General features: G+C 37.6%; 1 protein-coding gene and 1 long non-coding RNA gene across 5 annotated transcripts in view; both read left to right on the top strand.

Moving 5' to 3' along the window:
• The window catches only part of OPA1 (OPA1 mitochondrial dynamin like GTPase), a 53,462-nt gene extending 36,627 nt beyond the window's left edge, over positions 1–16,835 (top strand). For all 4 annotated transcript variants that reach the window (XM_055816753.1, XM_055816754.1, XM_055816752.1 and 1 more), the window contains 2 exons: positions 14,259–14,336; positions 14,855–16,835. In XM_055816753.1, the coding sequence (XP_055672728.1) occupies positions 14,259–14,323 (65 nt within the window). In that variant the 3' untranslated portion in view covers positions 14,324–14,336; positions 14,855–16,835. The remainder of the gene's footprint in view (positions 1–14,258; positions 14,337–14,854) is intronic.
• A 4,569-nt stretch (positions 16,836–21,404) lies between these two features.
• Positions 21,405–25,502, top strand: part of LOC114012252 (uncharacterized) — a 46,293-nt gene continuing 42,195 nt past the window's right edge. The window contains exons 1-2 of the long non-coding RNA XR_008749454.1: positions 21,405–21,812; positions 22,035–23,943. This is a non-coding gene — a long non-coding RNA (uncharacterized LOC114012252). The remainder of the gene's footprint in view (positions 21,813–22,034; positions 23,944–25,502) is intronic.

Here is a 25,502-nt window from a genome sequence, read left to right as displayed (position 1 = left end):
ACAACATAATTTACAGTAGATCCAAATTCACTGATACAAATACATTGCATCAGTATATTGACAAATGAAGTTAAAACAGTGTAAAGGGAAGTTCTTGTTTTTCTGGTACAACACGGTTAATCCACACCTCAGAGACCTGTCTCTGGGTGACTCAGTCTTGAGTGTGTAAAGAGGTTTTGATCCATCTTTTTTTTTAATAATTGGGTGAATTACACAGCCTTTCCACTGTTAATACTGCCTTTTGGTACAGATTAGCTGGAAATGCCTGTGACTTGCTGACCATGCATACAGAAACAGAACCTGTCAGACATGAAGATCTGATATGTTGTGCTTATTAAGCTGAAATGACCATTATATTAAGAGATTTAACAAGGAAGAAAATTTAGCAGATCTAACCTTCCAGAAGGATTACAGTAGTTTAATGCTCTGAGTCGCTCAGAACCTGTTAAGGGGTTTTGTGGTTAATATAGTAAGATTTTAAACAGTGAAAATTTTTAAGGGTGCAATCCAGGCTGAGGTAATACTCTAGTTGCCTACCTGCACACCCAGTAAGGTTTAGACTGGCTTTTAGCTGGTGGGGCTTGCTTGCTCTTGCACATATATCGGGGGGGGGGGGGGGGGGCGGGGGTTGGCAACATTCTGCTATTGTTCTGTGAGACTTCCACTTAAACCTCAGCTGTACACCTGGAATGGTAGGAGGGGATGGGGAAATGTTGTACAAAAGGGGAAAGATGAAAGTTTGTGATTAAAGTTCATGTCAACATGCAGATATTTATATATGTACATCACAGGTGACCTTTTTTCTTGTGCTTGATGTAGAAACTGGTTTTTTTCTTAAAATATGACTTTATATAATCAGAATAAATTAATATTGTGGTCAGTGTTTCTGCTTTTCTTAGCAATGTTTTGATATCCAGGGTTCAGTAGGACAGAGAAGCCTTCAATTGCTGTTAATTTCCCGAGTATGAATTATGTATTTCATTTTTTATATCCAAAATGTCATATAAAACATTTTTTTTATTTACAATAAACTCGAAATCTAGGGATTTATTTTTTATAGTGCCAGATTGGTTACGTTGGAAGTGTTATCTAATTATTGGAAGTATTGTTGTTAAAATCCCAATCAGTTATGGTACTTGTTGTCCTTTAGAAAGTGTTGCTATGATATTTTTGAATTGTGAGTAGGAGTTTTAGTGGATCTAGGGCAAATTATCTGGGTTTTTTGACTGGTCTCTGAAAGAGCTTGTGTGACTATGAATTTTATCATAGGATTTTTTGGAGAAAATTATGAACCTGTGTTGCTTTTGAAACCCTGTATGAACCTTCATGTAACCATTCTTGTAGAGTGGGTGGAATGTGTTTTACAAAACATGGCTTTTTCCTTTCTTTCTCTGTGTACGTGTGTTGAGGTAAAACTAGTGGTAGCCTGAATAGTGGGACACGGGAAGTTCTCTCACTAGTAGGTGAGCAGTGTTTCTTGCTTTCTTGCTTTGATGCTGGATATTAATGTTTTTCCTGAGCAAATACTGCTATAGAGTGAAACCTGGAATATTTAAAGATAAATAAAAATCACCATGTTTTGGTGTTGGGGAAAAAATTTAAACATAGGTGAAAGAATGTGATTTCAAGATGAATAAGATCTTTTGTGCCGTTGCATTTTTAACGCGAATGATAGAATAGTAATTTCAGCAGAGATACTCTATAGTTCTGTGCAACATTGACAGCATGTGGATAACTCTTAACTTTCTGTAGACTAATTTTTAGCGTGGCAGGGGTTTTTTTAATGTTGAGCTGCCAGTAGAAGAAAGCGCTTTCTAGAACTACCTAATCGTTTCCAGAATTCGACTCTGCTGGACTTGCCCTTTTTTTATATAAAGGTCCAAAACAAACTTCCTCGATAGTGTGAACTTTGTACAGTAATTGATTTGCTGTACAACTTTACAACACAAGATGGCAATGAATGGCCTTTTTTAGAAGGAGTGGGGAGGTTGTGCATGCAGCAGAGCTGGTGCCGAGCATCCTGTGTTGCTTTTTTTTTGTTGCTTTTTTGTTGCTTTTTTGTTGCTTTTTTGTTGCTTTTTTGTTGCTTTTTTGTTGCTTTTTTGTTGCTTTTTTGTTGCTTTTTTGTTGCTTTTTTGTTGCTTTTTTGTTGCTTTTTTGTTGCTTTTTTGTTGCTTTTTTGTTGCTTTTTTGTTGCTTTTTTGTTGCTTTTTTGTTGCTTTTTTGTTGCTTTTTTGTTGCTTTTTTGTTGCTTTTTTGTTGCTTTTTTGTTGCTTTTTTGTTGCTTTTTTGTTGCTTTTTTGTTGCTTTTTTGTTGCTTTTTTGTTTTTTTGTTGTGCATGACTTAGGCAGTGGGCATTGATTTCTTGGAGGTTAGGGTTTTTCCTCTTGGAGGAAGATGTACTTGCCTAGCCTTGTCCCTTTTCTTTTCTACTCTGTTTTTTGTTTTTATGACATATAATTTATTAAGATTGCAAGGGATGGTCATTTTTTCTCAGTTACACATTTCACATTAGCAGCTGCATGGAAAGTATTAATTTAATAAGCTTTTTTTACTAAAAACCTGTTATAAACAGACTGCTTTAATCTTTTTGGAAAGGAAATAGGATCTTCCAGTGTCTTATCCTAAACCTAAACTGCATATATTCGTGTTGCAGTAGCATTTAAAACAGGCTAGGTGGTGCACATGTACACTGAATTCTTCAGGTGAATCCCAGCTTCAGGCAGTCAGCAGGAGCTTTGCCATTGACTTCACTAGAGATGCAATTTCACAGACCCTAAAGAAATAAACATGCTTTATCTTCACTTATTTCTTCTCGATTCCTTTTAAACAGCTGAACTATGAATGTTGCAAAGGCATCTTTTATGTGCACAGGATAAACACATACAAGGATAGTACATACAAAGCATCTTTCCTAGGTCAGTTACTATTCATCCAGTATCCTGTTTCCTCACAAGTTAAAAAAGGAAAAGAAAACACAGAACTTCACCAAATTATAAGTAAAACCATGTGCATTTACACAGGGAGAGTTGTTGGAAGGAGGTGGGAAGGGATTTGCAGAATGCCTATGGAAACTTGATCCTGAAATTACTAGGTATGAATGTGAAGGGGTCAGCCTCCAAGTTCGTTTATCAGTAATGCTGACACCTGTACAGGTGTCATGGGCTAGCTGAGGCTTCATTGTGCACAAAAGCTTTTTGAAACTTTCAGGGAGTAAGTCCCCACAGGAAGAAAAGATAGCTTAGGGCCATTTGTTTAAAATTTATCATACATTTGCAAGGTATGAAACATAACAGTTTGCAAAACTTAATTATTTTCTTGTAAAGACTAAAACACTTAAAAACTAAATAAACCAGTGTTATGGTAAAATTCTTTCAAGTTTTATATCTGAAGTCATTGATTTGAAGTCACTGTATTAAATTCTTAACTTTTGTGTTGAGTCCATTAGTGTTGAATGTAAACCTTTTGCAAACTTCAAGCATGAATGTTTTAATATCATATATGCATGTAATAAACTTGCCACATTAATGCAATTACAGCTAATGTTAGCTAAGATTGGTACTTCCATATGCAAGTTGCTGACTCAGAATGGAATTCCTGTGGTGTATTTGGCTAAGCTGAGTGGGCTCTGTCCTGTCTGTTATATATAACAAACTGATTTAAATCCAAGCAAGTCTCCTTTTTTGCTAGGCATTTATGTAAAGTTAGGGATAAAGTCTGTGAGCACTACTTTGCAGATAATGAATTCCTCTGGTTACTTTTTTTTCATTGCTGTTGACTGCAGAATTAAAATGTTGTGTGAAACTAATCCTATATTTGGTCATTACTGTAACCTAATTGCAGTCCCTTGAGGTAATTGTCAACAATATTTCGATTTGATCACTGTACTGCATGACATTGTTGATTATATGTGCTCCTTAAAATCATACTTTGACTTGGCTTTCTAAAGCCTTTGTTTCCATTTTCTCTTCTGTCATGAGGTTCAAGTTCTTTAAAAGGTCACAGCATTTCATAGGGGCAAAGCTCAGCTGTAGGAGGAAAGATCTTCTCTCAAATAAGCAGATCTTGGGTAATTTTCATGTAGAAACTAGATGCAGACATGAAAGAGCTCAAAAGGCAGTTGTTAGTAGTCCTTAAACTGATCCTTAAAGTGCTTGTTCAGAACCAACATGGTTTTCGGTGTTTACAAGATAAGAAAATTATGTAGAAATTTGAAGGTATGCAGAAGTAGAGCCCACATGTGACCCCTGCTGCTCACAGACAGACATGGGAAAGAGGAAAGCATGCTAGGAAATCCAAATGGAGGAGTGATTTTATAAGAATCTGAAAAATTACAGTTATTTTATGCTCTTATTTCTTCCATGATGCCTAAATACTGACTTTTTAGAAGCTATGTAAGTGAGACAACATAAAGAAGTGGCAGCAGCCTTGCTTTGCTCCTTTCAGCTGGTTGTAGCAGTGAGGAGCCTTGTTTATAGTCTGCTCCTGAGCTGGCAGAAAGTTACACCAGGAGATGCTGTGGCCTTCTAACCAGACAAAAGCAGAGTTGCTGTTTCCCTCTGGCAATCAACAAACAGATCTCCAACCCTTCTGGCCAGCGTGTGCAGGGTAGCTGTTACCTTCACAGTCCCCTACCAACAGCTTCCCCCAGGGTGTTAATATGGCCTGCATCTTATCAGAGGCTGACTGACTGCTTGAGATTTGGGCATAAATGACAAAGTGTGTGCCATCTGTGTCTTAACAAGTTCAGGCCTGTGCTGATGTCACCAGTGTGCTGGTGGCAGCATGACTCCTGTGCTCCCTTTGAGCTCTGTAGAGGGTTCTGGTGCTCTATGGTGCAGGAAGTCAGGAGGCAACATGCTTGGAATCAGTCTTTGTGGTCATGTCTTCGATTTCCCCTACCTGTGAACATGGGCAAGTCAGCAACAATACATCCCGTTGTTTGTAGTAGATATGCTAACTTTCTGGTACTCTGTTAGCATGTGAATTAATTGGTTTTGCATTATTACAATGTTTTTCACTCCATGTAGATGATTTATGAAATTAACCCAAGCAAGTGTGCTTTGACATGAAAGATACCGGTTGAATGCTTAAGTTCTTCCCCCACCCCTGTCCGCTCTGAGTTTTGGGGCAGCTGCACAAAACTACACATTCTTCTGGTTTTAATTCATTAGGACTGTCTGTGTCAAAGTGCAGATAAGGTAGTTCCTGCTTTGTGTCATGGCAGAAAGTGCTTTAAAAAGCTGCATCTTCTCAGAGAGGGAAGTAATCCTCAAGGGAAAACATACATCACTTGTAAACCTCCTGTGATGGAGTGATGGTTTACTTAACTTAAGAATCCCAGATGACCAAAGTCTGTCTGCTGTGATTTCTTAAGGTTATTGATGAAGAGTTAGGCACTGATGTCCAGGTTCTAAAACGGATCCTTGCAAAGTTCGGCACATTTGTCACTGGCTAAGAGAAGCCTGTCGATTAAGGTTGACATTAAAAAGTAATGATAAACTGCTATATAAGTAATGACATATTTAATGCCTGTTAATCTTACCTTAGACCTATGTCTCTTGTACTTGAGGGTCATTCTGGTGTTGTCTGCCAAATTTATTTATTTCCTAAAATTTCCTTAAATGATGCAAGGATCAAAACATCAAATTGGATATTATTTTCATTTTAGTACTGGTTGCTTATGAGAGTACCTGTTAATCAAAACTTAAATAAGTACTTATCACAGAGAGATTACTGTTTATATAAATGCAAACTTTTAAACTGACCAATGTATTTGTTTTGAACTAGTATGGAACTGTGGAGTAAAAGTAATATTCACATTTCCAGGAGCTGGAGAAGTCAGTGTCGTGTATGTTGCACATTGTTAATGTTGTAGTGGATTCCACTTTGCTTCCAATTTGGAAGTCTACATTAAAAAAAAATGAGGGAAGGAAATATTTTCAGCTAGGAATGATAACAAACTAAGAAAAAAATAGAACAACCTGTTTTTCTTCAGGGCATGATGACTTAAGTTTCTGTTTATAAAAAATGAAGCTTATTATAATTTTTAAATTTATCTCATCACCATCTCTTTTTCCAATCTCTTTTAAGAGAGACTTTCACATACATAGTTGTGATAGCTAGATAATAAAATAATATGCTAACTACTGAGTGTGCTTTATATTGGGTGGAGAACCAACATATATCAGTTATTTCTTATGTTAAAATCTCTTTACAGTTTTATAGACTTATGGTTACAGTAGCCTTTACATAAGTAATTTACCTTTATAGGTGTACAGGTACTTTCTGCATAAGAAAAAGTTAATGTTCATTTTTTTGACATCACTGGATGAAACATTGGGTAATATTTCTGGTTTGCCTCTATATTTTTCACTATTTCCACCCAAAATAATGAGCTTTTCATTTTAGCTTAACAGTTTTGATTTTGAAATTAAATCTTTCTGTGTCTGATACAAGATGTGAGTCTGGTTTAGGAGCTTGCCTTGTCATTCTGCTACCGAGCTCCTTCTAGAAGTCTAGTAAGCAGCACACCTAAATTCTGTTGAATGATTGAGTTATTAGAACAGTTTTAATTAAAAATCTAAGGTATAGACAGAGGACTGAAAGGTGCCCAAGTCATACCTTGCTGTTGCATATAGTGTCTCTCATAAACTTGCAGCTTCATATAGATTAATAAGAATTTGTACGTTAAGCTAACCTTAATGACAGTAAAGTAGTATATACGTGTGTGTGACCTCGCATCAGGATTTGGTAATGCTTAATTTCTTTTCTGTAGACAAGCGGGACTGATGTGTAATAGCCCATAGAAACATCCTGTATAAAGTCAGTGGTCTGTATAGTTGTCAGTTGTGCTTCAGCCCCATACCTCAGTTCTGATATGCTCTGTCAGAAACAGAAAGACTTTGTGCTTGCCAGCCTGAGGAGCCCTGGGGACTGCTCCAAGAAACACAGGCAGCTTCTGTTCCGGGAGGGGGGAAATGAGTTGCCAGCTTCTGTTCTGAGGAGGGAAATGTGGTGCCGAAGCCATTTCATTAAGCTGCAGAATCTGAGACAGCTGTAGATAAAGACATTGAGTGATTAGTAAACTACAGTTTCAGCCGCACAACGCACAATTCCTGTTTCTGATGCTAAAAATCGTTACTAGTAATGCAAAAATAACGTTCCAATGCTCAATACCTTGTAAAAATAGCTGAAGTGTTTTCAGACAAGCTCTCTTGTACTGCTACCTGGTTATCTTTAGTCTGAAACAAAGGTGATACTGTTTCATACAGGCAGCTGATACCTTTGCCTAGTATGATATGTAGGGATTAATAATTAATATGATATTAATACTTGCAACAAAAATTACTTCAGTGATGGCAACTGTGACTTCCCCATCCCCCTGGCCCTCTCTAAAATTACTTAAGACTAAGATTTTATGTTTCTGCAGCAGGCTAAATATGCAGTCTGGTGAAAAATAGTTTCATGTTTTAGAGGTGGATTCACCCGCAACAGAGAAAAGAAGTGTATACTGTATATTTGTCTTTGTAGGAAACGGGCTTCTTTGTGTTTTCTCCTATTACTGCCATGCAAAAGGTGATTTTCAGCCAGGTCACCAGCAGGCAGTTGTTAATGAACTCGTATCCATGAAATTGATATGTTGACTGACCCTTGGAGATTTTAATAGAGATACTAAAATAATATGTTTAGCACCTTGTCTCATTCTAGAGTTTAAAATAAATATTTCTGAGAGGACACTGAAATACTATCTTTGTCTATTTAGTAATGAAGGCATCTCACCTGGTGCACTTGGGTAGTTAGCGCATGTCCCTGTCCTCCTCACTGTTGTTCTGGAACTGATACCTGGAGTACAGCCATTCTAACTGTTGCTCAGATTAAAATACCTTTTCTCTCAAGATGCCAAAGGGATTTAAGGCAAGTAGAAAAGTGGTCGGTGGCTCTGGTGAATATAATGGTGGATGTCTATGTTCATACGTCTGAGAGGGGAAGCCTGATTTGTAAATGTGTTTACATTTTTGTACCAAAATTATCCTGTTCCAGTGAGCATACTTTGAAGTCAGAATTTATAGAAAGAACTCAAACTGGCTGCAAATTCAAATCTCATTACAGATTGCAATACATCTAAGAAACATTTTGTGACAATAAAGGAAAGCTGCTACAACATGCATCAGTTAGCATCTTCATTCAGTCTAACTGCTAGTAACTGAAGAGTATGCTAGCTATTGTCTGCGAGATTGCATTTTAAAGGCTGAATATTTTTAATGATTCATGGATTTACTACATGAACTATTATAAATTCCATTTAAACTGTTCAGGGTTCTGCAGTGCCTTTATTACACTAATGAGCTAATTGTTTAAGAATCATTCACATGATTCATCCTCTGGCTCAGCCTTTTAAAAAAACTTTTAACTGCTGAAAATCTCTTGACAAACCAATATTTATAGCAGTTTGACAGCAGGATGAGGAACAGCGTTTGTCTTTGTAACAGCTTAAAGAAAAGGCCTTTCCAGCACCCAGCCATGCAGTTACAATCTTGACCTCTTTCTTATGCTGGGAACATACACAGAGCAGACAAGCAGCACCTCCCATGTGTTTTCTTGACCCTTTGACTGTCCATTCACTTCCCATCTGTTTTGCAGCCTTAAAGGAACAGAGGGGGCCCTCTACTTATAAATCTGTCTTTGCAGCTGATAAATGATGTTCTGTCTCTTTAAGGGCAGCCTGGGTGGTTTTGCCTTCCCCAGCCCCCACCCCCCCCACCAAAAAAAAGCCAACCAAAAAAAAACCCACCAAAAAACCAACTTTAGCTTGCCTTTTGGCCTCATCCTAGAGGAAAATATGGTATGTGAACAAGAGGAAACTGGCAAAAAATGTGATGGGTAGTATCAAAGGATTTTCTACAATTCAGCAGGACATGACCTTGCAACAATCAGTAAGTTATAGTAGCTGTTAAGCTGTGGTTGTGAGATGAAAAAGCATGCTGATGCAAGTCCACCCCAACTGTGGGTGGAAAGTCTGCTTTCTGGGGCAGTATTTGGAGTGGCTATGAGCAGTACACCTCATACTATTTCAACAAGAAGTAAAGCCTTTGCTTGGCCCTTGGAAAATCCAGGAATGTGGTACAAAAGGCTGAACTCCAAAGAGATGATTTCCCACCCCACCCCACTCCCCCACCCTTTCTCCACCAGTCTGTTCATAGGGGGTTGTGTACAAATATGAGGTTTGTGTCTTAGGTAACCCTAAGCTAAAATTTGATGTTCAATAGGAAACTGTGGATCAACATTTCCAGTTTTTAATGGTGTGCTTCTGTGCATTCCAATGAAATCTGACTACAGACTGGGCTTTCCTTTTTACTGGAGGAAAGATGATGCATTCATAGCAGTAAATTCAACATTTCTGCCTCTGTGGTTAATTAACCATAACATAGAAGTAGCACAGCAAGCAGTGAGAATGTTTATAGGCAAGGAAGGGATTAAGAAAGGAGGGAAGATTTTTTTTATTTTTTTTTAAAAGGACTAAAGTCTAAACGCAATCCAGAGCAGAAGGAGGGACAACCATGAACTTTCAAATATCAAAGCCATGTAAACATTAATTGGAGACAGAAATTACTTTAATGTAGAACAGGAGAATTTATAATGAGGTATTAATATGTTTTTATCGTGTTTTTTTCATGCTGTATTTTCCATCAAAGTACAAAATAAAGATGGATCTGTGTCCAGAAAGATTTTACAAGTTTTCTTGATACTGCAACTGGAGTTTGATATCTTATGAGCAAACTTGTAAACAGGGGAAGGGAAAACCTTTTGTTTTGCCTGAAATGGAGTTTTCTCCCTGTTCTGACACAGGCAGACATGAACATCTTTAAAATTCTGTGCTAAAACCATTAGTTTTTTACAGGTAAGCATGTATGATTTGAATGCCACAAAATTCATTTCTCTTCAGAAGCATAAGCAAGACAGGTTTTGTGGGCAGAGGACACATCTTTCATTAGACCAATTAATGCAGTTGGAAAATACCTAGAAAACTTTTTCTTGCTACTTAGAACGTGGTTGAAATACATTAGTAACATAGTTTGCTTTTCTAATTTGTGTTTAATATTATTTTGAGTTTATTTGAGATAAGCTCAGCTGAGGCAGCAATCAGTAAGCAAGCCATCCATGTAAGACTGAATATTTCAGGGGTTTCCCTACTGGCCAGCTTATAATATTAGGAAAATTGAACTTTATATATGGCTGCATCTTTCTGTGTTCACAGCGTACCCAAATCCTCATTACAGATCAATTAGTCTGGTTTTGAGCCTTTTAGATTTAGGATCACAGGATTAATGACAAGAAAATGAGCGGGTAGCTATATCATTTCATATGGAAATAAGGAGAGACTGAGCGTGAATGAGGAACTCAAGATGTCTGAATAAAGAATTTCGTCGTGAAATTTCATGGGATATGGAGGGAGGATTATGGGAATATTCATGACTCAGATCAAGAGGCATAATGAGTTGATGTATGAAGCAGCTTATCTTTTAGGTAAACACAGGGTAAATGGGAAGTAGAATAGCCATTCATTGCCCCTAGGCCTGTGAATGTTACTGTTCTAAAGATGGAAGCAAGGGTTTAGTTACAGTTATTCTTCATTGATTTCATTTGGGTTTTGATCACTGTTTAACAGGTGCTGGAAGAATTATGTGCTTGTAACTTCAGGTCTGCATTAAAAGTACCAAAGAGCACATTACCTTTCTAGAATGCAGTGTAAGTGATAGTATATATTTAAACTTCTGTAGTACCATATAATAAGAGTGTAGTACTTTAACAGCCTTCTGTGATATCTGAGCATTGTATAACAGTGCTGGGTAGTTCGACCTGTTAAAAAAATAATTTGCTAGGCTGCTGAACGCTTTTAATCTGTGGTTTACTTGTACATGGAGAAACGCAGTATCACAAAACCTAGAAGGAGCAACTGATCACCTTCGTCTATTCCTTAATTCACTTACATAGTAAGTATTCTTCCCTGAAATACAAATGATGTTCTGGGCTTGGCACATTGGTAAACATTCCTTAAAACAAAACATACTATAATTTACAAGTGTACGTCACTAATATTTTGATCTAGGTGTCCATGAAAACCCTGCAAATGTGGGTACACAGCTTATGCATTGCACTGAGGAGAAAACTTCCCTAAATCAAGATGGGTAACATCTGACTCTTGAATTGTAACCATTAATTGTTGTTCCAAATGCAGTGTCAGATGGTGCTGATGAAACTACAGGCAGTTATCCCAGAGTTGCAGACCCTGCACTTGCACTCATTAAAGGAGTTCTGCCTGAGCATTTATATTTACTAGTTTGTTAAGGTTAGTGTTGTGTAAATGCCTAACTCTGCCATTAGCCTATTTGAAAAGTAAACCAATTTTGCAGACTGCTTCTCTGTGCTACAGAATGGACTTGTGGGAAAATGTTATAGGATGACTGGGGTCTGCTGCAGCAAAAGGCTTTACAACTGCTAAGAATACAGGCTATAGCATGAATAATTGCAGCTATTTGGCAGTCATTGTAACTGTTCTTTTTTAAGAATAGCCAGCGTATTTTTTCAAAGTATTAAATTACCTCAAGACCTCATAATTATTACAGTTAAGCAGTCATTTCAATTCAGTCCAAGTATAAAAACTAATAAAGTGCTCATAATATGGAGTCAATTTTAGTATGTCTGTTCTCTGAGCAAACACAGCTGATTCAGTATATTCTGGTGGAATACATATTTGCTATCCTGTTATTTTAATATGACCTAATCAGAAAATTAAAATAGATTTTGTTGGCACAAGCCTTTTTTTTTTTAAGGGTGAAATAATTACGGATTTTTGCTGATGCTATTAATTTTCAGGACTGGAATATTTCATTAGCAAGAGGTTGAGAAGGGAAAATATTTGCATTTAATACTGCTAAATCTGCCTGCTTTCACTAAGTCTAATGGCTTGATCAATATAAAGAACATACTTGGGGAAAGCATATAGCAATTTTAAAAAAAATCACAAAAAATAAAGCTATTGAAAGCATGACATGAAGAGACCTTCTGGGTTGTGAGATTTAATTTCCAGTTTTCACTGGCAACTGTTGTTCACTTTGGAGAGGGAGGTCCAGGATTAATAATTTCCAAAAATATATCAACTCTGTCCAAGATAATAGGACATTATTTCAAAGGCTAATTTTGTAAATGTACATGGAGACATCAGTATTGGAAGCTGAGCTAAGTAGTTGCCTAAATAAATGCCATAGAATTAATGTTTTCATTGCACAAGGTTTATACACTGACATGCAAACAATACATATATATTTATATTTTTTTTTAGTTAAAAAGATAGTAATGAAAACACTTTGAATGTGCTTAGTAAGGAGAAGTGATCATGGGACCACTTTTTTTCATTGGCAGCTTTCAAAGATTCTGCTGAGCTGCATCAAGCATATTTTGGTTTTAATACTTTCTTTCCCTGGTAAAAATCAGTTACTGCTGTTTCTTAACTTCCAGGATACAGCTTCTTCCCCTCACACTGACTGTAATCTTCATGTAATATAGAAGTACTTTAAAAAAAAAAAAATCAAAATAATTCAAGAAAGTTCGTTGGTGTTTTCTTTAGGACCAGGAGTGTGATTCAGCCTCCCTGTACATCTGTGTGAGCAGATGAGCACTACTGGGGAAGGGGACACTGAAGTGTTGAAAGTATAAGTGGCTTGTCCTTCATCACCCGAGAGCTGCCTGATAAAGATAGAAGTTTGAGATTTCTTCATCCTCATACAAGCTATTTTCCATATTTTATTTAAAATGCTAACTATATCTCTGCTTCCCTTAGAACAGGAGTACAACATTTTGTTGATTTTTTTTATTATTATTATTATTACTGCCATTATAATTACTTAAAATGGAATTCATAACTCTCTGGGATTGTCATTTGGTTACTGGATGAAACTTTTTGTTCTTAGCTACATTCTTAGAGCACTCTTCAGAGGGTTGTTTTCTTTTTTCCTCTTCTGCTTATGTATCCCGTTTAAGGCTGATGGTTTTATTTTTCTTTCTGTTTTGCTGTTGTTTCAGTTCAGCAAACAAGTGTATAACATGGTATTGCTAAAGCAAAGAAAACATTAATAAAAGATTTAAAACAACAACAAAAAAGCTCAAACCTTCTATCTCATACAAGGGAACACATGGCTTTAATCCAGTAGTATTTTTAGCTTAAAAAAAATTATCTGTGTTTATACATATCTAACTTATTTTTGTCTGTCCCACTGCTCCCCCCCTGTTCCTTCATATTTCTGAAGTGTGTGTTTTTTCACGGCTATAATCACACGCAGAAGGAGCTTCAAATGAGGATGTGGTGAGAGAGAAGCAGGAAATCTCACAGGCTTTGGATTCCAGCTATGTTCTAAATCTTGCTTCATAAGCAATTTAATAAATCAAATAGGTTATATGATGACAAGTGTTGTATGGAATTGAGGAAAGAGTGGAAAAATGCCTAAACCCCTGAATTTTTCCCAATCAATGTTGCCTTTTCGTTCTTGGTAACTATTTGTAGTTGTGTTCAAGACGTGTTTTTGTAAGAGAAATAAACTCCCAGCTGTAGTATTTATATAAAATAAAATTCTGCCCATATCCATCTGGTTACTACTGAAATGCAAGGAAATAATTTGCAAATTTTAAACATTCTTAACATTGTGCATGCCCTTTTGAATAGGTGTCTTGAATACTGATGTTCCATTCCTTGCTGAAAGGGCACTAGCTTTCAGCTCTTTTTAGAATGATTAGTAGTGTTTGTGACACTTACTGTGGAGAATAAGGATAATTGGTTAAAAGAGAGAAGGATTAGTGGGCATTATTTAAAAGACAACAGCTCCTTTACATGTAATGGCTGTACAGTAGTTCTACTGTGCATGATCGAATGTAAATTTCAGGGTTTTAAAACACAGTGTTTCTATAATTTGATTGCTTTGGTAAATATTTGAATTATTAATTAGCATGATGATCCTAAAATATGTTTGTAGAAATTCTTCAAATAGGACAGGGCTTCATTTCTTCTGACGTAGAAAAATGTTCTGAATCTTAGAAATAAAGAAAATAAATGCATAGGGTAATACAACATCATCAGGTTTTATGTTTGCAAGTTTTGAGGTGATTGGTTTTGGGTTTGGTGGTTGGTTGTTTTTTTTCCTTTCTGAGCATATCCTCAATTAAGTAATAGGTATTTGAACAATGATCTTCTTAATTCCTCCAGAAAAAGTTCGAGAAATCCAGGAAAAACTTGAAGCCTTCATAGAAGCCCTCCATCAAGAAAAGTAGATTGTTCAAGCAGGTAATCACATTTAGATCATAAAAAGTGCTACAATTTTGTCATTGTTCAGTGTAAAATTATTATCCATCTCTTGTAAACGCACATATTATCATATAGACTTTGTGAAAATTCCTTCTTATTTTGTTGTTGCCTGGCTGCTGCTGCTGCTTCTTGCTTCTGGTCTGCAGAACTGTACTTTCAGCTTTTACACTACAAGCAAATACAAAACTCAGTAGAAATACAATTACTGGCTGGCTATTCAGATATTGTGAAACACCGTAAGCTATTTGATTACTCTCAGTTAATTATTTTTATCTGTGTTACGAGAAAGAAGGCATAACTAGCTGGAATCAAAATGAAGGGAATGCTTGTCTATAAAAGCGTTCTGATTCTTTTTTTTTCCCTTACAGGCACTGTGTATTGTTAACAAAAATATTTGCATGCGGCTAATTTCCAAATTTTTCTTCTGTATTAATTCTCAAAAGCGTGTGTCATATATTTGCACACATTTTAAAATAATCCCCTTTCTGTTTCAACAGCAACTTTACACAGGAATACAGCCTTTTCCAGGATACCTTGCACAAAAAAGACTGAATAAAAATGGCTTTTGTGTCCCATTCTCTTTCCTGCCTTTTGGGGAGCATCCTGAAATGTTGGAGGAGAAAGAAAATAATGTCTCATGGGATTGAGAAGTTCAGTTAAAATCCACCTGCTCGTTTAATTTTTGAAGCTTCACGCACATGACAGAAGAGTCTGACTTGTGTGTCCATGAGATAGCTTGGGAGCTTGCTGAAGTTGTACATTTAAGGTCTTTTTTTTTTTTTTTTTCCTGAAAGGAAAAAAGGCTTTTATTTTTGGCATCTGTCTTGTATGGTAGAGCTGGATCAGATTCATAAAATGATTTTATCTGTTGTCATTTTCTTGCCTGCAAATGATCCTGGGCATTTGACATAAAGTTTTAGTATTTGTATGTACATTAAAACACCCTTCTAAGAAATGCCATTTCTATTTGTTATGCTCTGTGTTGAAGCATTCTCTGACCACTCTGGTGCAGATTTAAAAGCATGGTATTGAGATCTTGAGAGTAAGCTGTGGGTTTTGTTCAACTCCTAAACTCCTGAGAGACATCATCCGAGCAATTCTTGTAGTGCTTTCACTTGGAAGTACAGACTGCTGTTCACTGGCACCTTAAAAGGTTTGGCTCAGGAAATAATGTCAGCAGCTGCTCCTTTTCCCCATTCTTTCCTAATGTGTTTTTACTTTTGAATCATAGCCGATTACATTTCATTTCTGGGATTGCACAGACTCTGATTTTCTTATTAACTTCTCCCTTTACCATAGGTACAAAGTAACCTGATCAAGTACGTGTGAAATGTAGAAAGATACTCTGTAAAATTCCAACTTGTCCAACCTCCTTAACTAAAAAAGGAAAATTGTAATTAATTACATTTTTCTAATACCTACTGTAAGACCAAAATCATTTTTATAAGAATGATATGCACAAGGTCCTTCCACACCCACTTGATTTCTGTCATTCAGTATAGTAAAAATAGTACGTAGTATTTCTTTTACTGCCTTTCACTTCTGCCATAGAAATGTCACTTCTGACAAATGTAAGCATGATATAGGCTCTGTATCATAGGTGCCTGGTGATTAATCACCACTGTATTTTTCTATCCACACTTTGCCACAAATGATCTGGATACACGGCTGAATACTTCTGTGGAAGAAGACATTAGGCCTGAAGCAGTTTGTTTTGCAGTTGTCTGATTATGTACACTGAAAAATTGACCTAGGTTTATTTTTCCCTTTTGAAAAGGCTATTGATTTTGATGTGTGGCAATTAAGACAGAGGAATCTGAACATTTTCCAGCAGATACTGTTTTTGTTTGCTCTCAGAGGAAACAGTATAAAATTTGGTAAGAGTTCCCCAAATGTTCAGACATAAAATGTTTAGTCAAGTGGACAAAAAGTTAACATAGAGCAATTCATAAAATGGTGTTGAGAGGTTAAATATTTCAAGGTGATATAGCTGAATGTTTTGGGATTTTCTGTTTAAAGTTACTTCCTGAAAATGAGTGGTTGTGAATGGAAAAATGAAAAAAATTGCTTGTGTTACCATCGTTCTCTGAAGATAACTTCAGAAATGTAAGTTTGTGCAATTCTGAAGGCTGAGTCCTTAGATTGTATAGCAAGTGAAATAAGTCTGTACTTGTGTTAAATCACTTTTTGTAAAAAAAAAAAAAAAAATCCAAACAAAAGAACCCCAAAACACAACAAAAAAAGAACTTTTGCATTTTACCTAGAGATCACTGTTTGAAACTTGTGTAATGTAAATGTTGCAAAATGTTGCATCCAGTGGCCCAGCGTTCATCTCTTAGCGTGATGTTCCTGTAGTTTTAGTTCCAACTTCTCTGTGCTGCTCATCTAAGACTCTAGCATGATGTATTCCATGAAAACTAGGTATTTATTGAATAAAAATGTAACTGAAGGAATAATAAAATGTGGGGTTTGAACACAGTGCTATTGTGCCTAATTCAGAAGTCAATTTGGCTTTCTCATTTGTTGAACTGTGCAGAAGTATACTGTTAATGGTCATTAATGTAATGCCTGATTCAGAAGTGCTGTGTCAGCACCAAGTTAGTGGTAACTGTACTATCTTGTATCTCTATGTGTTGTCTCTATATAAATTAATTATTACCTTACCATTTATGTAATATGTTTAGACAAAGATGTCTTATGAAAAATCATTATGTTGAAAACTCACCTCTCTGGAAGTTTAGATAATGAACTGATATTCAAAATACAAATGAAGACTGGTTATGAAGCGTTAGTTTCAGGTGCTTTTAAAGTAAACATGCTTACTGGGACAATGGGCTTAAGAATTATAGAGCAGTCAGTTTACTAACACATGAATTCAGCAATGTATCTCTTTTTTCTTTCTTTTTTCTTTTTCTTTTAGATGAAGAAAAATTTTACAAAATCTATTGAAAAAATACATTTGGTAAAACCGTGGAGTTGAAGGTGCTGCATATTTGCTTCACAAAGCTTAAATTGCAGACATGGGTATGTTGGGATCAGTGAAGGATTATAACTCTACATTAACTTGATTTCATGATTAAACTAAGTAAAAATGGTGTTGACAACAAGCAACAAGGAATTTGATGGGTTTTAGAGGATTTTGTGTTAAGGTTAGAGGAAAGAGAGAGTTATGGCAAGTTGTGCCTATCTCACTAGTAAGTCAGCATCATTTAAAAGTAAAAATGGACTTAAGTGCTGTTAGATGGCCACTTCAAAATTGCTCCTTGTAAGGAGTATTTTACTAGATAGTTGGCTGTAGTTATGATGAGCAGCATAAGAAAGATATGCTGACTGTTACAACAATGTTTAGGAAGTAAACAGAATTATTCAAACTGTCTCTAAAAATCATGTGATACCGCAAAGTATGTTATTCCAAACTCCTTTGCACAAGTTCAGGATATTTTTCTGTATTACATATACTACCTTCAAATTCTGCATAAAGCAATTTATTGTAAGGAGCAAAGACTAATCTGTAATTTCTGTGGCTTTTTGAGATTAGGGAGGAGATTAGCAAATGTGAATATAATTACTCCTTAAACAGATATTTTATTTTCCAAGCATGTTTTTTACTGTCATGTAGGTACAGTAAGATATTTCTGGTTTTCATTAAATGAGAAGTTTATGAGCCAAGGTTTAAATATTAATGGCCAGGGGGTTTTCTGTTGCTTCATGAAAAAGGTACAAATAGTGCTTTTTCAAATGTCAAGAATTATTCCTTCTGAGTGGTTATCAGACCGTGAGAAAGATGAAAAACTTGGAAATATGTTTAAAAAAAAATTTTCAAAAGGAAGTATAGTTAAGTTAGAGGATATCAAGTCAAGTTCTTAGTTATTACAAATGTACTGGTATATTCTCTATTTCACAGTCAATGATTTTTTTTAATTTCATTTTTGACTGGGTATATTTGAACCTAAACTGAATTATGATGTATATCCAAAGCTAGAGTTTTGAGAATTTAATTTTGTCTTGAATGTAACTTAATAACTCTGAACGATTGTATTAAGAAAGATGCAAGAGATTTCATCACTTCAGCTGAAAAATGTTGAAATATGGGATCTCCAAGTCTGACCAAGGGCCCCTTGAGTCAGTCAGAACTCTTTGTTCCTGATGGGACTTGTCCCTGGCAATGTCTGTGGGATGTTTTTATGTCAGTGAAGGTGTTGCCATGTGAATTCCATCTGTGATGATACCGCTGTTTTTCTAGAATTGCAGCATGAGTTTTCTTTGACTATTTGTGCTTCTAGGTCTTAAGGTGCTTTAGGAAATGTTCCAGTCGTGCTTCCTCACATGGATGAAATGTACGCTCAGGTATTGGGGCATCTTGCAAGAGCTTAGCATGTATGGCTGTCTGAAAAAGCAACAGCTAATAAACTAGCTGTCCATATTTTCCTTTCACTTCCACAGGAAGCATCTGACTAGAGTTCTCCACTGACGGAGAGGTAGAAACCTGCCCGTTTCCAAAGCTTGGAGAGAAAGTAGAGGTTTGACTACAGTTGTGATTACAAACTATCATGCTAGCCTGAACTACTGCACTTCCAGTTACTGCTGTCTTGTGTACAGACGTGGTTCTTGATGCTTGATTTCTAGGCTAGGAGACATACTATGAACACTCTGATCACCTGCATAATGGAAATACATTTATTTTTATAGAGAGCTTAATAATTGGCTTAAAGCTCGGGGGGAACGACCCTACTTTCATCTTGACGTGAAGATTTCAAGTAATCTTAAATCTTGAAGGATTCTATCACTTTACTTGATAGGGTGCCCTTGCAGTGACTTAACATCTCCAAGGTACTTGTTTATTTTATTTTATTTTATTCTGTGTGTCAGTTTAGGTCTCTTGGATCCTGTTCTATTTTGTAATTAGTTCAGTAATCCATCTTCCCTTGCAGAAATCTTTACAGAACATGACCAATCACTTGCTAGTTTTTATTCAGTAAGATAAATGCATTGTAAAGCTCTTGCAAGGTAGGTCCTATGTAGTCAGATAACTCTTAAAGCTGTAGTTTGTCAGTATACGTTCTATATGGCTGTGATCACAGACCTCTTACAGAACAGGGCTGTCATTAAGAATTTTTCAGTGTAAAGTACTGTACAGAAACAAAAAGAAGAAGCTGAAAGGATACAGAGATTGTAATGATTGTTTATGCTGTGGTGCTGTAATGGAAAACCCATGCAGATTTCTATGTGCACAAGTACCGCTTGCATCTGGCACCCACCTCTGTACTGTAGCGCATGAGAAGGTAAATTATCCAAGCTGTTGTTCTGTAAGGAATGTTAAGGAATCACAGGCGTGATTTTAGTTTGGACTGTAGAAGTGATTCAGGAAATAGTTCTGGAATTGCTTCTGGAATGGCTTGTGAAACAACTCCAGAGCTAACCTCATGTTCTAGAAACTTCTCTTAAATTGATTCTATATTGTAGTGTTTCTTGAATTGACTCTCACTGGGGTTCTAGGCATGGCTCTGGAGATTGATCTGGAAATGAACCTGCCGTTGGCTGTGGGACCGATTCTGTAATTGACTCTAGGTGATGTTCTAGAGCCAATTTCAGAAGCATTTCTAGCCATTTCTGCTGAAAAGCTGTTTACTGTGCATAGCTATAAATGGTTGTGTGTTGTTGAACACTGATAGAAAGCTGTTTATTTGCTGCTCTTGGAAATCTGTAGGTTCTAAGAGGGCTTCCAGAACAGTGCATTTCTGAACTATCCTTGGTAGTGACAACCAACAAGATAAGCTTTGTTCAAGTTTTTTACCCAAAGGACAACAACAAACTTTTTGAAGGTTAATCAGTGGTGCTATTATTAGCACATTGGATTATACCATTCCTAATACAGGGGAAGATGTGAAGTTTGAATTAAAAGGGTATTTTAGGATAAGTTCTTAAACAGAAATAGCTTAAGTGTTGTACCCCTTTTAACATTGTAGAGACAATTTTTCAGGAAAGAGCTGGGCATCACTAGACAAGACTGATAGCTGCCACATCCTTAGAACTGCAAAGGACAAGCACATTCTGTTTGTAGTCTATTACTATCACACTTACCATTTGGAAATTATAAACTTTACCCTTGACTGCATCTGCACATCCATGTTTCATAAAGGAGCATCTCTTTCAGACTGCGGGAATACTGTAGATTGCACAACAAAAGCCCCTTTAGATCTAGATGTTATGTCACTACAGAAATCATAACCAAAGATCAGTTTTACTTCCATTTCAAGCAACTGGTCTCTGCTAGCCTCATCAAATAAGCGTTAAGGTTACAGTATGCCCCCTATATTTCAGAACATTTGAAGCAGTGTTTTGCCTCATCTGCACAAGCCAATTGCTTATGGCTTTTGACGTTTAGAGATGGAACATTCATTGCAACCTTTCTTACAATGAGTCTGTTCTGGTTCATGTGAAAATCAACATCCTTTTTTGTGTTGCTGCCTGACAGGATGCTACAATACTATTAGCATTTGCAAAGGGTTTGCTCCATCTAATAGTGCAACCCCCAGATCACAGGCTGCTCAGTTTGTGTTTCTCTATTATGTGAAAGACACAATGAAGCTGAAGGCTGGCAAAGGCCTGTCAAATCTTGTAATGTAGCGAGCGACCCCAGAGCTTCATTCTGCTTTATATCATCCCTTGTTCCCCATCCCACCCCTTTGCTTGAATGGGCTGTGAGGTAGGTAAATGAATTCAGTGGTATGGTAGGCGGATGATTCCTTTCTGACCTCGTTCCTGTACCATTTGTTTCCAGGCTTGTTGGAGGGAAAGGGACATATCTGAACCTTTTGTTTCAAATAATTTTCTTGCAGGTTGGGGAGTTAATGCAGACCTTGTCTGAACTCACCCGAGCAGAAAGTGTTCTGGGTACAAGTCATGACACGCTTGGTCCCTTGGAATTGCTAGACTAAAGGAGAAAGCAGTGAATTGGAATTCTTCCACATTTGGTGTTGCTTAAACACCTGGACACCTTCCGCCCCTCCTCCCCCCCCCCCCCCCCCCCCCCCCCGAAGTGTGCATGTGTTTATATCCTCTCTCATGCCTTGAAACATCTGTCTTAGGAGCAGACAAGAAGCAAACAAAGAATGACCTTTGAACAGCCCAGTGTTACGTGTTTTAGTTGGGAAGGAGTTGAGGCTGTGGCAAAAGCTGAGTACAGCATACACTACTGGATTGCAAAGGAGTATTTCAGTACTTCTGAAATTGGCAGAGCACTTCTTAGGTCTGAAGAGAGTTATGTTGGTTTGTTTAGGGATTGGATCTTGGATCGTGTGTTTCATGGTAAGGAAAGCAATGGTTTCCCACATACCTGGATTGAATCTTGGCAGCAGTGAGACCTTTCATACCAAAGCTGCCAGAGCTGTACATCCTTGAAGACACTTTCGTAGAAAGAAGACTGGAGTAATGTGGCCAATAGCAAAATATGAGGTGAGAATACCACTCTAAGTTTGCCCTCTGCACTGCTGAGGCCATGATTTTTGGAGGGTTATTCTTACCTTCTGAGTCATGGATTCCTAATGTGTCAAGCATAACACAAAGACAATACTCCCTCCAAGTCTTAATTGTACGTAGCACTATGTTTGTAGTATCTGAAGTGTAAAATCACAAGTAAACCACAACAGGAACCCATCTACGTTATTTCACTCTCAGTATTCATGGAGGCCTTCTGCTGAAGAGAAATGTTCTGGGTACCGTGAACTGCCACAGCAGCATACATCTGGAGGAGCAGGAGATGCACAACAATCTCCATCTACTTAGCCCAGCAGAAACCTAGCGAGAGGCCTGTTTATCATTTGGACTCATCGCTTCGCGTTGTATCTGTGCTTTACAGAAGGCTTCCACAAGCCAAAGCAGGCATTGGGACAAACCTGCAACAACATCAGGCTTCAGAGTTGGTATGAAAGACAGGCATAAAGGGGATGAAAAAGGATAGTCATACCCCAGGTAAGGGTGTTGCCTTAAAAATGTAGATATGGTAATTATTTTATGTTTGTGGACTGTAGCTTGAATATACAGACATAAGAGATACTGTCTATCGTATTGATGCCTATGCATATTACATTTTCTGTATGTGCTTCTAGAATTATATGATAATGTCAAGTTATGAAATAAGTAGTATTAAGCTTGAAAAGCAAACTTCCATATCCTGCAGTGATTCGGGGCATCCCCAAAACAAACTCTGCTCATGCTTTGTGATCCCTCTGTGGTATGTATATCTCAGGTGGAAGGTGAGTTCGTCTGACAGTTGTAATCTCAAACCCACCTAACCTGAAAGCTGTTTGCATGTGCAAATTATTTTGTAGTTTAGGACTAATTATAGACTAAGTATTTCATCCAAATAGAATAGCTTCCCTGCCCCACCCCCCAGATTTTTTGCTAAAACACTTTATACTTCCGCAGGATTCCAGTACTGATGATGTATATCTTTGTGTGAGGCATTGTCTGCTTTCTCACAAGGAGGACAAGCATGAATGTGAACTGCATAAGGCCCTTTATAAAAATATATACAAAAAACTAAAAATTTAAAAAATCCTCCACCAATAACCAGGAATGCAATGCCATCCCCTTTGTTTTTATCACATAGTACTTCTACTCTAACCAGTAGACAAAATATTAATTTTTATCTTGATGTTTCTCTGGCAGCTCTCATCAATTAGATAGTTTTGCAAGGAAGCTTTTTTAAGCTATTAAATGGTTGTTTCACAGCCCAAGATCGGTTGCCACTGGATAGTATTGCCATAAGGAAAATAAGAGCTTCCCATTTGAAAAGGCCTTTTTCCCTCCTGTCATCCCTTCAACCGGAGGAGACAACACTTCCCTTTCCACTAAAAAAAAAAATTTTCCATTGCCTGGTGCCTGAAAATTAGAATTCAACAAGGCTTATGGAAGTACAGCTAGCTGTAGGTTATCTGATGGAGGTTTATCTCTGTACACTGCTTTGTTAAATGTTTTTACACGCCCTGTTTGGGTTTCCTGCCAGCACAGCCTCCTTCCCTGTCCTCCTCTGCCCTGTTGGCATGTAAATTGACGCCCACGCCAGGTGACTTTCTCTGGCCTGTGATGTACTGAAGGTCAGATTAAATGCTGACAATAGTGCCGTCTGGCTTGAAAAATAGATGGTATAACTCATGCTGCTGTTCACGTCCCTTTTCAGTTTTGTTTCTGGTGTCTTGGTTTTAGCTAGAAGTGTGTAGCACATTTAATAAACATACCAGTATCTCAACATATATATTATGTATGCAACAAAAACACCCATGCTGACTACCTCAGAAATTGCTGACTGGTCTCAGCATAGCCCAGAACAGAATGTATTTAAGTTTCTAATGTAGTCTGAAAGACAAATTCTATTAGTAAATGAACAACAGAGAAGAAACATCGGAGTGATTTGTTGCAGGAGGCTGTTTTCTTGTGGAAACAAGGGAATATTATAGCACTTGCTGAAGCTTAGAGCAACTCCTGGATCCTCACTGAAATCAAGCTTTGTGATGAAAAGGCTTGTAGCTTGTTGGGCCAAGAGACGGGGATTATAAGAATATTCATGACTCCTGAGAATCAGCAGGTGAGACCTAATACACACATTTGCCCCTCACCCCCCTTCCCCAGCTCATCCTTTTGGTAAACAGTACATAAAGGCTGGGTTCCCAGAGTGACTTAACTCAGTTCCTGATCTTTTTTATTTCTGCTCTTTTTTTCCTCTCCATTCTTTATAAAAAAGATTGCAGTGGTTTTGCCACTTGTCCCAAACAGAAGCACGGACTCTCCTTTTCATTTCTAAAGAGCAACTGTGTGGCCAAACCAGAAGTCTTGTGACATTACTTAAGAAGGCAGAATGGTATCTTAGCATCCGAGGCCTCTTTTAAAACATAAAGAAAAGCCTTTCTGAGAGCTTGGATAAGCTGGAGAGGAATCTCTGTGACATATGTGCATTGTCTTAGGAGAGCATGGGTTGAAGCCAACTGGTGGGCCTCTGCCTTTACTATACTAGGTATTTGTCGTGCCTGTTTTGGTGTGCTTGCTAGTTAGTAAACACCCAGTATGTAGAGTCCGTGCAGTTAGAAGCAGTCACAGTATGTGATTGATGCAGGATGCCGGTAGAGGAGAGTGGCAGGGGATGCTCTGTGAAAGGCAGAGATTCCTTGAGCAAGATGCGGAAAAGTATTTTGCTGGCTTTTCCCAAGTGAAGCACAAAAGCGTGTTCTATAGCGGGTTTCACTAATCAAGCTTTTGCAAAACTGTTACACTCTTTCACTGTGGTGTGGGTGAAAGAGGGATTCTCATGAATGCTGATCCTGTCCGGATTCTGACAGACTTTACCTGCAGGCATGAAGTTGCATGTTCAGCTGGTGGCGTAGGGATGATTGTCAGCTCTTTAGCTGAAGCCCGAGCATTGTCAACCCTTTGAGGCCTGAAACAGTGCCTGCAGTGAAGAGAGAAAGTGCCTGATTTTTGCTTTAACTCAGTGTTGTTGCATGCTTTTTCTCTACAGAAACGTGTCAGTACTGTTTGCTCTGTCCCATGATCTAGCACAAGCCCGTTCTACCAGCTTGTCATTCTCCCGTATGTGGATTGCAACTGAAGAGAGTAATAAAGTGATTTGGCAGTGGGGGGTGTCACACTGAATGCAAGGGAAGGACATTTAGGCTGATGTTAGTCTAGGGTCTGTGCCACTTAACCAGGGCTGGGTGCAACTGGAGTACTAATTCTCCCTATACTTGTCCTGGTGTAAAGCAAGGGCAGGCACTTTCCCAGGTCCCACAGCCTTCCCAGTAGGGACAGTACAGCCAGAAAGGCTTCAGCTGGCTGAGACACAGATGACTGGAGAAAAGTGGTTTGGCACAAGTGTACCACTGTGACCAAAAGCTTGCAGAACATCTATCAGTGAAGCCACAGCAATCATTCTGCATTAAGGTGAAGGTAGCTTTTTTAAGGTTTTCAGCCTTTCCAGGATGGATGTTTACAGCATTTTAAATCCCCCTTGGAATTTGTCTGCAAGAGCTGTAGTGCCTGGCTCTGACAAAAGTGTTGTTACACTTACTTTGAAAGCGTCTCAACATAAGGATGCTTGCTTGTTGTATCCTGGTGACAGCATCTGAACAACATTTCAACAATTTTCTTGTT

Source organism: Falco peregrinus, chromosome 12 (assembly GCF_023634155.1).
Source record: "Falco peregrinus isolate bFalPer1 chromosome 12, bFalPer1.pri, whole genome shotgun sequence".
In the NCBI taxonomy this organism is placed as follows: Eukaryota; Metazoa; Chordata; class Aves; order Falconiformes; family Falconidae; genus Falco; species Falco peregrinus.
Note: the sequence above shows the minus strand (reverse complement) of the source record. Positions and strands in the feature narration are given on the sequence as shown.